This window comes from Anas acuta, chromosome 7 (genome assembly GCF_963932015.1).
Source record: "Anas acuta chromosome 7, bAnaAcu1.1, whole genome shotgun sequence".
Classification (NCBI taxonomy): Eukaryota; Metazoa; Chordata; class Aves; order Anseriformes; family Anatidae; genus Anas; species Anas acuta.
This window is the reverse complement of record NC_088985.1, coordinates 21686021-21701339: the sequence shown is the minus strand read 5'-3', so window position 1 is coordinate 21701339 and position 15319 is coordinate 21686021. Positions and strand designations below refer to the sequence as shown.

The window sequence follows — 15319 nt, the reverse complement described above, 5'->3', positions numbered from 1 at the left end:
GTTTCAAACGTGAAATATTGTGGTTTTACAGACATTTAGGTTGTGGGTGCTATGGCTTACTGCAACTACACTTCATATAGTCCATAATACTTTAAAAAGGAAAATATGAAAATTTGAGATGATGAGCCTCAGCTTTAATGGGTATCTGAGTTTATATACATGCTATGTTTATGTCCTTGTTTTCCACAGGTATACATGTACTGTGAAATTATATTTTTATTTAATTTTTCCCCTGTTCTCACTGATTCATAACAGATTTGTTTGATTCTTAAAACTGAAAAAATATTTGTGGGAAAAAAAAATAAAATAAATTTAATTTTCATCCTTCTTGAACAAAGTATATGAATATGAAACCTGATCTGAAGTTCTGGTGCTGCCTTTAACAACTCGGTATTTCTCCGTTGCAGGGTTAACTCAGAGCTGTGTGTGTTTTATTTTAATTTTCTTCTGTCAGTGCACAGAAACTCTTATTTGATTTTGGAAGTATTTGGTATCAGTTTTTGTGGACTAATGTTAAAGCATGGGTTCTGCTTTAACTCAGGCATAAACTTGTTCATTTTGCAATGAGAATTGTACAGTTCTTTTTCTAGAACACTTTTCTTCCAAAGTCAACTCATAAATCGTCCTTTCTGACTGTTTCTTTGGTAGATGCTGGAACTTATCTAGTAATTTATATATACGTTTATTTAGCATTTGTACTTAACATTCCATGTGGTACAATGTATTTATATCCAGTACTTTTAAAGCTCTTGAAAACATGAATACAGATGCTGCATACACAACTGTTCTGCTAGTGTGTTGCTAGATTGCCAGAAGCCCAAGTCAAGATTCTGATGGACTACTAATGTGCCAGCTTTTAGCAGAAAGTTTTGTGAAATACATGTGAACGCAGAATATCACTGAAAAGATCTCCAGGGGATTGGCAGAGGAGAGGATTCATTAAATGAGATTTCACTGCAGGAAATAATGAAAAACCTGAAATAGTTCAACAAGAAGTCTGGCAGTGTACCTATGATTTCTTTCCACTCAGAGCAGCCATAATCTGAGCATGGAGCACCCTAATTTGCTGGAGAGAGTCTTCAAAGTAACAGCTATTACTACATGATTTGAGGCAGCAAAATTGAACAGTGGGACAGATATTTATTGTTGTGCAAATCTGACACTGCAGTCTTATCTCAGTTTATCAGAAGATTATATTTCTGTAGAAATCTAGAAATCTAACCTGTAGAAAGAGTTCAACTGAATGGGCACAATTGCTTCAACCCATCCACCATTTCTGATTCACAATGAGATCTTAAAATTCAAAGACATAGGAGGTGAGGTTAGCACTGGAAGTAGAGATGGTTCTTCTAAGTAGCCTGGAGAGAAAGTGACAATAAAGCCATTGTCACAGACGTAGTTAAGTAGGTATATATGTTCATCTTTACTGTTGTTATGGTGGATGAAATATCAGTATAATTAGAAAGAACTCAGATATTATGCCCAATAAAATTATTTTGTTAGGAATAGTCAGTGCAAAGAAATGCCTTTAGCTCTAATATCTTGTGGAAGCTAAAACCAACCAACCAACCAACCAACCAAAAAAACCTCCACAAGTTCCTCTTCCATCCCACAACTGTCTGTCCACAATTGTTCATCCAAACTAGATTTCAGATTTTTGTGTGCATAACATCCTTCAACATAGATATCGTATTTCATTTTTATTGTATCAAGTGAAATTTGCAGGGTTTTATTTATTGACATTAATGTTCAGCTAAATATGAACTTTGTATTTGTATACACTGCTTGTTCTTGTAACCCATGACGCTGAGATTGATATAGATTTATGTTGTTACTAGCACTCAAATAATGCCCCAGACAGCGTGGCTTCTGAATTCCAATTAATGTATTGAAGAAAAATACCTCTTTGAAACAGGAATATTTGACTTCCTGCTCTTTTCTGTTAATACTGTGATGGAGCAATGAGAAAGTTAAGCACCAGCTGAACCTGTTGGCAAGGCCCTGCCCCTTAGCTGACCATCTTGTTGAGTGTCTTGTTCGTCTTCTGTCTTTGAGAATTTTTCATAGAGTAAGAATTCAGACTTCAATCAGTTGTTTGTGAGGCTTCCTGTCCGTTCCCATTGCCTGACATGCTGTCAAGATGTAAGCTCCTTTTATAAACAGATGTAATTCCACAAGTGGCTTGAAAAATTTTGTTTAAGTTGGACACGTCTAATGCTGGGTTCACTAGCCTGAAATAAAGTTAAAATTCTACTCTTAATCTGATGAGGAAACTGAATTCTCTTATCCTTCCTCTGGTCCTTAAAACACCTCTAAAAATGTTGATTTAATGTTATTTCAAAGTAGAGAAATCTGAAATCTTTGCTACTTTAGGGATGTCATCTGGCAAGGTGGCTAGAAGTTGTTTTTAAGTTGAAATGAAATAAATGTGCATTGACCTGTACACTGTCATGGCACAGAATTTTAAAAGGGGATTTTATTGATTGATTTCTGTGGGCAAAAAGCAGTATAGTGTGCTCTGTTTTTTTATAGGATGTTATATCATAGCTGGACTGAGCAAGTCACTCAAGAGTACCAATGGTGTGCTTGAGCGTGACCTGTTCTGTGCAGTGGATGGCAGTCTTGGTTGTGTGTGGTATGAATACCTGGACTGCCAAAGAAGAAATGAGTATCAGGAGACTAAGGCCAAAGAAAGAAAGAAAGAAAGAATTTAGAATACAGTGGTATATCTGAGATGAGAATAAGGGAGAGAGCAGGACTCAAAAATACCTTTATGAATTAATCCAGACTTCATGATTGTAGTTGCCTCTGAAACAATAAAACCTTGAGTCTGCTGTTGCAGTGTGAGGTACAGTGTGCCGTGTTCTGTCAAACAGCTTTTTGGATTGAATTTTCAACTAGCTGAACACACACTCACTGCCTATCTACCAAAATTGTAATCAAACCTTCTTCTGGCAGGTGTTTTGAAATCAGGATATAGTTTCATGAGCTACAGCAAGAGGTAAAGGTCCCCTAAAATAGCAGGGCTTGGGTGGCCCATTGCCAAACATGTAGAGCAGTAAGGCTGCTTTTTGACTGAACATGTAGATGGTGGGTCTCCTCAGACTTCTGGCAATACACACTGTGCTGATTCATCTCTCCTTAACGTCTGTGAACAAGCCTTTGTGTTCAGCCAAACCTTGCATAAGACCAAATGCCCTTTGTAGCTGAGGTATCCATTTACCTCAGTGGTAGACCTGGGTTCATTTTTTAAGGCACTGCCTTCAGAGCCCGTTATTTCAGGCACAGTAGAAATGTTTGCTGTCTGGGTTAAACCACAGTATCACACTGATTCTTATGTAGATATTTTGGAGGCATTGCTAGTCATCCCTATGTGTCTGCTGGAAGATGCAGTCCCAGCGTTTCACTAGTTGCCTTAAACTGGGAAGGAATTAGGAAATCAGAACAAAACAGGACTTCTGCTCTGGGAACTGCTACTGCTTTTGCAGAGTCAAAAATACTGTTAAAATGCCGTTACCTATGTCACCCCCCCCCCCTTTTTTTTTTCCTCCCTCCAGTGCAAATACAGCCTGAAGCAAATACCAACTCATCCATTTGTTATGGATAGGCCTGGGATTGTTTCTATCAGCTGTAACCAGTACCAGCCATATGGACCTGGAAATGGTTGGTTAAATGTGTTGACAGAATATGGAAATTCAGAGACAAACAGCCAAATTCTTCTTTGGTACAATGCAAAGTATTTCTGTCAATGACTCAAGCTTGTGGAGTGGTAAAATCTCTGGGATACACTGCCAAATACCTGAGCAGCAGTGTAGATATAATTACACAAGGCGCCTTATTGCTGTCCGCTTTGGATGTTGGAGGCAGGCATGGCAGGCTCAGGTGAAATGAGCTCATTGGGATACTTCACTTTAAATTCCTTCTATATATTGAATTGCTGTGCATATACATATATATATATAGGTTAAAGCCAAGATCTTCTGAATCCAACCACAAACGCAGTTTAAATGGATTTTCAAGTTCATGCTTGTCAGTAGAAACTTTTGAAAAGTGTAAGAATTGCTATGTACCTGTTAATTTAGAGTTAATATATCAATAAAGTCTTCATATTGATTTTCTGTAATCAACTTTAAAATTTGAATTAATGTTTCTCTGTGCATGGGTTTTGTTTGCCCTGTGAGAGTATTTATGCATACCTTTTGTGGGAAAAAAAAGTTATTCTTTCCCAGGCCTATACATGTCTCACCTGTGCTTATAAGCCATTTGTTTAGTCAACTTAAATGCGTTTTCAGTCAGAATTGATACAGGCAGATTATATCTCTACCAATACTCCTAATTTTTTTTCTGGGGTTTTTGTTTGATGCTGCAACTGCAAAAGATTTAGGAAGAGAGCACAGTTCAGTCTGGTTTTCAAAAACTTCTAGGAAAATATTGTCTATAGCTGATATCCATCTTTTTCTTTTTCCCCCTTTTTTTTTTTTTTGGTGGAAACTAATGTTCTTGTCACCTAGCCTGTTGTGACCTTACCACTGCTGCACTGGAAATCACCTTTTCCAATTATCTTGTTATTACCATGATAAAATTAAACTCAGAGTAGGTATTGTCAAACTAGCTATGAAGTTTGTTCTTACTGTTCCAAACCTGAAAAAGATCTTGTGCATCCGGAGTATGTCTGTGATATTACTTGTCCTAATAAAAGATTATTTTCTCTGCTGACCCTAGCTAAATTCATTTATCTTCTTCAAATAGTCATCTGGGAGTCTCCCTTTGCTCAGAGTATTATCTTCTGTTTACTGATGCTCAGGTCATACTGAACAACGATTTTATTTAACATGAGTGTCCTGTAGTTACAGAGCTCCCCTGCTAATGATTTAAATTGCATGATGATGTGCAGTTTTAAGAGGTAACTCATATTGCTAGATTTAGGGATATGGAGATAGAGCATGTAGGTTTTCAATTCTTTGATTACATGACTCATATGTAAATTTGAAGAAATGGGATCTATTGATTTCAGTTACTTCTACAGTGAAATTAAATTTACACTTGATCCTGTTCTGTGGCAAGCTTCCCACTGAGTTTAATATCGGGCTCTTTGATATCGGAGTGGGTTGTTTGCATTCGATTTTGATAACGGGGAATTCATGTTCATTAAAAGATAGAGATATGTTTTTAATTATACAGAAGAAGAACAGGAAATTAATAAAAGCTTGTTGGTTTGGTTGTTATGGTACTGTGATACATTGCAGCAGAGGGACACCAAAGTAACACTGTCCCGGTTACCCTGATCTGTATCTGAAGCTTACTTATCTGTATCTAAAGTTCAATTAAGCTGTCATGTGCTACATATTTAAGGGTATTCTGCTTTGGGAGAGTTTTTAATTGTATTTTTGCTCTGTTTTGAACAGAATGTTTCAATATTATCTGTATTGACAGTCATTCACCTTTGGCTCTTCAGTTTTTCTGTGGTCTGCTTTTATTTTTTCATCATAAACATACTGCATGTTCTCATAAAGCACAGGAACAGTTTGGGTGATTTCTGTAGCATTGTTAGTTAAAAAGGCTTCAATTAAGAGACGCATATTGCATAATACTGATACAATACAAATATATATTTTTATGATGTTGATGTTTACCACTGTAGTACACATTACCTTTTAATATGTCTTTTCCCCAGGTATACTCTCACTGTAGTGATGCATAATGCAATCCTAGAAGTATCAGATTTAAGAGCTGTGGTGTTCAAGTTTGGATGAAAGCAATTCTTTACCACTGTCCTTACATGGTCAGAACTCGCATGGAAAATGGTGTGATTTTATCAAAGTACAAACTGCAGGGTTGACAACTGTAATTTTGAGCAGGATCAGCACTTTTGACTTTGGTGTGATCACAGTCAGTGCTGTATTTATTTTCCTTCTGTATTTCTGAAAATTCACTTATTTGCTCAAAGCCAGTACTGAATTTCTGCTTAGGGAAAACTTATGGCAGCAGCCCAACATTTATAACATGTTGTGTATTAATAAATCATCTGGGTGCATGATGAAATAAAATTTAACAAACAAGCACTTTTTAATTTTAACTTTACAAATAATATGGTAAATAGATAATTTTGCTTTTACTGTTAGGTAGTGTCACATATGTCACATAACTGTCGTGTTTAGTAGAACATACATATGTGGAAAAATAATTGGAAGGATTGCAGATAATTAACACTAACCTTCTAGCACAACTTTTTACGTTTTATTTATGAAAGTTTCTGTACATTTTTTTTTTGTCAAAATGAACTCCCAGCTTTTCATATTTAAAAAAAATCCCAAATCAGTCTCTTGCTAATATATCAAACACAAACATAATAGAGTTCAATAAAGAGAAAATGCCAGCAAAAATCAAGTCTTCAAGACTCTTGAAATTTTTGCATACAAAAAGTTTTATGTACACACGTTTTTTTTTACATATTTGCATCTCGAAATCTGTTTATTAACCGTAGCTTTTATAGAGCCTGTACACATACAGGATGTATGGAAATTCTAGGTTTCATAATAATAAAAGTTGACTTAGTCTGAAGCTAATTTGTTGATAGAACTCCTTATTAAAATCTTATTAAAAGATTCTTATAATAAAAAAAAGAACGGTACTTGAGACAGTGTTTTTTCAAGAGTTTGTGATGTACCTATGCTGAATAATACCTCAAGCAGACATTCTGCATTTTTTCCCCCATTCTTAAATAATTTATTCTTTTCATAGAGAATATGAGGCACTTCTCCCCACCTTATTAAGTCAACCCACGAGCCCTTTTTTAATGCTAGGTTATCTTGTTTTGATTAACGACAGCAGTGCTTGCTATTTAAAAGATTATGTGCTTCGGTTGTTTATAAAAAGGATAAACAAAGCTATCAATTGCAGCATTAGACAACTTGCAAATGAACACTCAGGGTCCTTCCCATTTTCTTCTGCTAGCTGTAGCAGTGATGTGGCAGTGCACAAAGAATAATACAACTTGCTGCTACAGCAGCGAATTTTATTGAGGATTGTATCCTGCCTTAAGTCTAACAGAGTGATTTTGGCCTGAAAGCGGTTCTATTCTGTGACTTAATCCAAGAACCTCGTCTTTGAAGCACCACAAGATTGTTTACTGGAGAATATAAAATGCCAACACAAAGCTTGAGGACTCGTGAATGGGACTGGATAGGGAGTTTCACAGCAGAAACTAGCAGACAGCAATGCAGATCAGTTGCTGGCATGAAAAATGATAAAAGTCATAGATGGGAGAAAGAGACAAAGTAGTAGTCCAGAAAAAATGGCTAGATTAGTACAGGCAAATAGAGGGAGAGCAAGAAAAAGTAGGAGGAGACTCTTGTGTAGGGTGTAAGTTATGGACGGGGTAGTGGTGAAGCTGAATGAGAATCCTGGATTTTCTGTGACAGTGCAGAAAAATGGAACAGGGACAGGCAAAATATCAGACTCAGGAGAGTTATGTGTATCAACAATCAAAACATGCTAGGATGTGAATTATGGATGAAAGAAATGAAGTTGCACCTGTTCCCCGCTATTTGACCACAATATTGCTTATGCAAATGAAGTCCATGACTTTTTTCCTTGCCGGTCTAGTCACAAAAACGACAACTCCTTGGCTCTTTCAGAAGCTTTTCAGTACTTGAAAGTTTCTCAACTGGTTTTGTTAGCCCGAAGGCTTTATTTAGGTCTGCTATAATTTATCTTTTGACTTTTAGTGGACTATTTTAAGAAAAGTCAATTTTCTTTCTTTTTAACTTCCCACTGGTTCATAATAGAGTTTGTATAAAATGGATGTAACAAGGGAAACATCTTGTAGCATATTTTGTTTGTTGTAAGAGAATGAATTGTAATCAGTCATTATGAACTTTTTTGTTTAGAGAACAGAAAGGAGATTTGCACCCTGTATAAAATGAGAGTTTATTGATATATAAAAGAACAAGGTAAAAAAAAGTAGTTCTGGAGTGTATAATCCATTATGTGTGCAAAACAAAACAAAACTTATAAAGCTATTTTATGAAGCAACACAGAAAAATAAACTGCTTTTCCTGGGAAGGAAGATGAGTACAGAATATACTACTATGACTGTTTATATATTTAAGTAACTCTTGAATAATTATTGTTCAGAGTACCCATTCTAAACTTACCTAGTCGGAAGACTCATATTTCAGAATCATTGTGTTGATATTTCAGGCTTTCTACATGGTCTTAAAAAGCTTGGCTTCTTCCTTCTTAGGAAAAGTTTTATTTTTCAAGGGACATTGCTGCTAGGATATTAAAAACTTCCATGAATCGTTTGGAATATTGGATAAAACGTGCATACTCTGAAATATATGCATTTTCCCAAAGGAATGAAAAATGTTTTGTAACTTCAGACATTTAGTTTTGCAGTGCAGTGAGTTCAGATGAGTTGTGTCTTACAGCAAGAGGAGTATGAAGCAACGCAGTAACAACATGGGTTGTGCTATATTATTATACATTAATATTATTTATTGTGCCAAGAGAGTCCTGCTGCCCCTCAAATTCCTCTGTACTGATGACTCTAATATGGAGTTGAAAGAGAGCCATACCCTGCCAAGACAATCCTTTTATTTGGAGTTTTGGCAAGACTGCAGATGATGGAATCAGGTGTTTGGATAAGTCAAGAAGCAAGCACATTTTGGCAGGTAGCTTGACAATCTCAGAAGCCCCAGTTGCCAGCTGTCTAGCTAATACCAGGTGTAGTTTTATAGATGTATATGGAAATACCCCAATTAAAAGAATGTGTTAGGTTCTTTAAATATAAAGTAATTATAAATTACTGTATGGCTGAGTAAAGGAATGAATGGTTTACAAGAACAAAAGGAACAAGATGTCTTAATTTGCACAGCACAGTCCAAGTTAAAGGAAGAGAAACATAATAAAATTTTTATTTGTTTTGTTTTAGAACGCCAAACGTGTACATCTATGGCCGGCTCCAACGTCCTTCCTTCCAACGTGGCTGGTATCAGCAAAGAGCTGGTGGACCTGCAGCACCTCATTCAGTTCCCGGAGGAGGTTGCCAGCATTCTGACTGAGCAGGAACAGGAGCTCTACCGAAAAGTCTTACCCATTGACTACCTCTGCTTTTTAACCAGGGATTTGGGTAATGCTGAATGTCAAAGCAAGCTTCCATGTATTAAAGCTTCCATATCTGCTACTATACTTTCTTCCCCAAATGGTGAACATAATGCTGTAGAAGATCTTGTGACAAGATTTAATGAGGTAAGACCAAATTTTTGAATTACTTTTCATAGAGGTTGTTACCTGTGGGTTGGTTATTTTTTTATATCCCTCAGAGAAGAGTTCATCTGTAAAGACAGTTTTTTAAAATGTAAATGAAGATGACCAGGGAGCTTAGCCAAATAACTTCCACTGAGTTTGATAGGAGTTATGTGACTGATTCGCTCAGTTAATTTGGAAAACTGCAATCTAAGTTTTTCTTGCATGTTGCAAAGTAAAGAGGAAGAAAAAAAATACATCCTTGTATTTCTTTGTATTTATACTGACAGTGTTGGGTATACTTTCAGTCAGTTTATTATTTTGTTCAGGAGCTGGAGTTTCATTTATTTGTTTTTGGCTTTTGTAGACTAAGCATGATCATAGGAGTCAGCACAGAAGTATTATAAACTAGAAGTTTCTGTGTTCTATATAATATAACTACACTAACCTGCACTATTTATTTATTTATGTTACCACTGTATGTGTCTTGAATGTTATTATACAAGAATTGTTGTTTGGCATGACAGATTTCCATGAGCCAAATCCTGAACTGTTTACTAAAATTTTTAATTATTCTTCATAAGGTGGTCTCCTGATGAGTTTAGTAGAAAAACAAACAAACAAAATAAAACAAACCCAAACCAAACAACAACAACAGAAAAAAGCCTGATGAATAAAACCTCAGGTTTCAGCTACAGAAAAATGGAACAGTTTCTTTTGTTTGTGTGCGTGTGAACCACATGCAATATTGACAGTTTTAAAAATCACAGAAGTGGAATGAAATAAAGATAGTCTTGACTTCTGCTTTTTTAGTTTGTCATCCAGTGCATTCTTATGCTTTAATAAAAGATGAAAATTGTGCAAGCATCAAGAAGACAGAACAAAATTAAGTAGATGGAGCAGAGTATGTATTAACCCCCAGTGAACTTCCTGCTTCTTGGGCAAATAAGAATCAGAGACTGAATATATAGCATACTTCAAAGTGTTCATGCTTCTTGCGTGATACTGAGATACAGGAACTAAAATACTGTAAATATGTTGGCTTCTCTCACATAATTCTATTATAGGAACATAAATAAAAATTGCAACTGCAATATTCAGTCTTTAGACAGAGCCTAGAAAAGTTAGCTCTAGTTACTGTATTTTAGAAAATACCGTGTCTGGTGCATAGCTGGAGAGGAAATCAAGCTTCTGATCCAGCTCAGGTCCTTGTGGTATTTCACTCACGGCAATCACTGTAGGGAGGGCAGTGGGAAAAAGGTGAAGTGCTCAAGCTTCTGTGTGCCGTGGTGAGGCATGGTGCCAGAGTAGTTGGTTGGAACTCTTCTGTACAGATGAGACTGACCTTCATGTGTTCTGCCACTGAAACAGTCAACAAGATGGAAGGGCAAATAAGTGGTGAAGAAGTCTTGTCAGAATTGACTGAGATTATTCCATGTCAAAGTGAAGTTTAACTTCAAAGTTGTTACTTGGTAAAATATTCTACATTATCTTTTAGTGTTAGAGGTTTGTGACTTTGCAATTTTGTAGTCTTGCATTTTTTGTCTATTAATGCTACAGGATAATTTTTCATATAATTTTAATTGATTCCTGAATATCTGGTGCATAGATCATATAATGTTCAGTGCAGTGGATTATTTTTGCAATTTACTTTATCTTATGGTGGAGTGTATCAGTTGCCACAGCGAATCACAGGCATGAACTTCCAAAATGTCTTTGTTTATAAATGGCAAGAAAATTCCTGTGCAAAGAGTCATGCTTTTGTTGGCAAAAGTCAGCGAGTGCCTGCTGATTTTTTTGGCATCGCCTGTAGAAATGCTGTGGTGTATTTATAATGTGGGAGCCAGGATGGATTTTAACATGACAGGCTTCTGATACATAATGGGAAAAAGTAATTTCATGGCATTGTTCTTCTAAATGAGCAATTCTAGTATACAGAGGATTTTTCATATAGCAATATGCTTTTTAGTCATTTTTCTGATATATGTTAATGAGGAACACTTGTTTGTAACACTTGTTCAAAACAACAATCAATAATTGCTGTTTTGTGATACAGAGGAACTTCACTTTTATTTAATAGAATAAATGCTGACATTTTTATGGAAGCTTTGAATGAGCACTGGAGTACTGTTATAAAATAAATTATTAATTAAAATAATGAATATTAATTTAAAATTATTGAAATATCATTAAAAAAGTGAGCTTTGGTGAAAAGTAGGGAAAAATTCTGGTCTTAGAAATGTAAATTTTACTATTTGCTACTCAAATTCCAGTAACATCATAAACCCTGCTCTTCAGTGAAGTTGAAAACTGCCATTGACTAGAGTGTGTGGTCAAGCTGTAGGTGCTGGGAAACATCACATGGTTCCCTTCTACTTTAAATAGTTTTGCTGTCACAAAACTGTTTTCTAGATGTAATGTATTCTTTATTCTTTATTCTTTATTCTTATTGTATTCCTGGCTCTTTTTTGTTTGGTTGGTTGGTTGGTTGATTTGGTTTGTTTTTTAACACTGATTACAGTATTTAGACTTCAATCGAGTCTAAAAGGCATGGAAAAAGGACTTATACAGGAGAAGATGTTTGCTATCAAGAATGATAGGAAAAAAAAATGTAGCAGTAAGTAGTGTAGAGATACTGAAGATGGATAGCACAGATTAAAGCTACTGTCAAACACTACATGAATAGTAGCACAAACGTGCAACTGGCAAATCCTGTACTTTTGAGTCCAGAAAACAGAAACTGCCTTTGTTTAAGAGAGCATGGTTATGGCTTAGATCTGGCGCAGTTACTGGACAGTATTCAGACGTAATATATTTCCTCCTGTTTTATCTTGTCGTGGGTTTTCAAGCATCAGTTTATTTCCTATGTGTTAATCGAGGTAGCTGCCACAAGGAGCTTGAACACTCAATGACTTGTTTCAAAAATATGTTGGGTGAAAGGTCAGTTGTGAATGCTCTGTGAAGTAAACTCAAAATGGAATCACTTTCAAAGGCAAATATATTCTCTGAATACATTTCATCTGTATTCTAAAATTTTGGGGCTGTTCCAGCTCTCAAGTTTGTACAGAAATTCAGAGGGAAATAAAATATTCTCAAGGAAATAAAATTCTTGTAATCTGTTAAAGTTGTAGTTTGTCTGCAGGATTTACTGTCTCTGATGGAGCTTTCATACAAATTGAAGTTTATATAACATCCAGTCCTGTCACTAAAAAATTCCAGTCTTTAGGTATATAGACGTGTAGTTACATAGACTTCCCTAGAGGTGGCATAGGAAGATGGTAGTCATGGTGGAGATTGCTTCTGAAGTTTAAATGATTTCTTTGATGCTGCTATAGAAAAGCTGGTTACTATTGTTTAAGAAATAGTTGAAAAAGTGAAATTAAAAAATAATGAAAGAATGAGAGAACTTTTCAACATGTGGAATAGATGCACTAGACTTGGAAAAAAAAAAAAAAAAAAGATGGATAACCACAGAAGGATAAGAGATGACAATGAAAACTATTATGGAATCACTATGATTACATGCTACATTGCAGAATGAATCCAGATTACTTTAAAATAATTATGAGTTATTTAATGAGGGGCAGAAAAGAACTAAGGGAAATGAGACCATGCTCCTAATGCATCTGCAATAAGCATATTTCAGAGTTAACAGAGCAAATAAATAGTTTTTTCTGCTTAGGAAGAAAAGCATCCTGGTGTTCTTAATTAACAAGGTGCTAATACACATGTGAAGAACAGATCCAATCAGTTGCTTTGTTGGGGTAATACAATAATGTGGCATCAAACACTGAATAACAAGGAAGAAATTTTGTTGGATTTAGGAAAACATGAGAGAAAATTATACCTACTATACCATGAGAGAAAGTTATACCTACTATTCCTATGGATTATCTGCTTCCCCACCTGTTAGTATCAGTACTTCTTTTGTTAATATCAGTACTTCTATTACTTCTTTATAACCATTTGAAGAAACACTGCTTCAGATACAGTGAATGCATTCAGTTCAAATTTTCAACAATGGCTACTTAACAAGAGTTTACAAAATAAGCTTGGTAGAATATTCTAAATTTCTTCCAATTCTGTTTTTATTACCACAAGGCAGTAAGGGAAGCCTTCTTTGAAATGATGGACTTGTCCTGTGTTTTTAAAAAGTATATAGCTCCAAACTTGGAAGTGTTGCAATAGGGGATTAACACTTCCCTAACCTTTTTCTGGTAGAGGAATTTTTTTCTGTGTATTCTAAGGATGCATAGTATCCTTATATAAGTAATAATAAATATATTGCTAAACCAGATGTATATGAGAAAAAAATTTGAGTCTGTTACTAGTACCAGTTTATAGCACATAACTTTAATTCAGTATTTATTTCAGATTTAGAAGAGTAGAAGAGGCAAATCTACCTGTAGATACTTCAAATATTGTGAAAAGATTTAGTTTCTGGGATTATTTTTTTTATTATTTTTACCATACTAGCAGAATTTAAAGCTGAATTATAGCTTGTGCCATGTATACACAGATAATTAAGAAGGTATTTTGCTATTTATTATTTTATTTTCATGAAAATTTGTGGCTATATATTATATGTAGTATCACCAACTAAATAAAGCTCATACTCTTAAAAAGTTTCATTAAAACTGTAAGTATGTGATAATGGAGACTTGGGCATAATGTGTACTCATCAGCTGGGCACAGCAGATATTTCATTGGTTTCTAGTAATATGGAATTGATTATAGAGTTTTGTAAAAGCAAGGCAGTAGATCAAGCTAAAGACATAGTCTTTTCTGTCATTAAGCATAATTAAGAGCTGATTGTGAATTAGCAGCTATCGTGGAAGGAGGAGACTGAAATACAGTAGTCTAGCTTTACAAAACTATGGTATTTTGAGGCTTTTTGATTTTCTAAGACTGTACATGTAACAATAATAGTCATATACTTTTCTGCTTTGATAGAGAGTCATGTTCTCATTTATCTGTGCCTTGCATTAAAAAGCGGGTTATTTCAGTAAACATAAATATGCTTTTTAAAAAGAATTAGAGATGACTGAAGAGACTATTCCAGACTATAAGAAGAAAAGGAGGGTGCCATTCTGAGTGGCTGAATGGATATGAAAATGGCTGAAAAATTATGTGAGGGAGAAAGACTATGGATCTGGGTGCATCAATTGTTCATCTCTAGATCTTTCAGGGAGCTTTCAAGGAATAATGTTGGTTTTTTTAAAAGATGTTATAATATGAGTTGATACTTAGCGATTTATCTATTTATTTATTTTTTTAATGATTACCAAAAGTTTAGTTTTATTGTGTATGTGTATATATATATATATATAATATATATATATATATATAAACTATGGGACAAAACTATCAATGAGATTCTATAGAGTTAGCAGAGCCTTGGTAGCTAGGAAAAGATTAGGAGAATGATAGCTAAGTAGCTTTTAGGACCCTGAAAATTGTAACAACATACTTTTTTCTTCCATCTCTTTTTTTTGATTCCTGTGCACTACCATGTATTCTCTGTTGTGTATTTTATACGTATTCCACATATTTATATGTGGAATATGATAAAGGTATATTACCTTTATCATATTCCACACTCTTCCTGGGCACCTCCTTTTATATTTTTATTTTTTCCATATCCTTGCCCTCCCAGTCCCTTGCACATTTATGGTTTTTACTCCCAGCCTGTCTCTCTCTACCAAAGCAAACAATTTCAATTTATGTGTTGAAAGTATATGTTTGCTAACATTTTAAATAATTTCAAGAATTGCTTTATACAAACATGGAAAGAGGCTGTTTTGTTAACTTGACCTTTTCTGGCCACAGCTTCAGGAAAAAGAAAGCAATAAAAAATTAGAATGAAGCATTTAATATTCCATGCTGAGATAATCGTATGAAGCAATCATGACATTTTAGGCCGAAAGTTGTACCAGATTGAAAGATCATTCAGAGCTTAGTCTAGCTATACAAATATATAGAATACAAAATAAGAAGTTCACTGAGAATACAAAATAAGAAGTTCAATATATAAGGTGATTTTTTGAAAGATTAAGATGCCAAGGAAGAA

At 34.9% G+C, this 15319-nt stretch overlaps 1 protein-coding gene across 12 annotated transcripts in view; it reads left to right on the top strand.

The window, feature by feature from the left end:
• The window catches only part of PLCE1 (phospholipase C epsilon 1), a 157889-nt gene that overhangs the window by 89093 nt on the left and 53477 nt on the right, over window positions 1–15319 (top strand). For all 12 annotated transcript variants that reach the window (XM_068688024.1, XM_068688017.1, XM_068688022.1 and 9 more), the window contains one exon: window positions 8936–9252. In XM_068688024.1, coding sequence (XP_068544125.1) covers window positions 8936–9252 — 317 coding nt within the window. The remainder of the gene's footprint in view (window positions 1–8935; window positions 9253–15319) is intronic.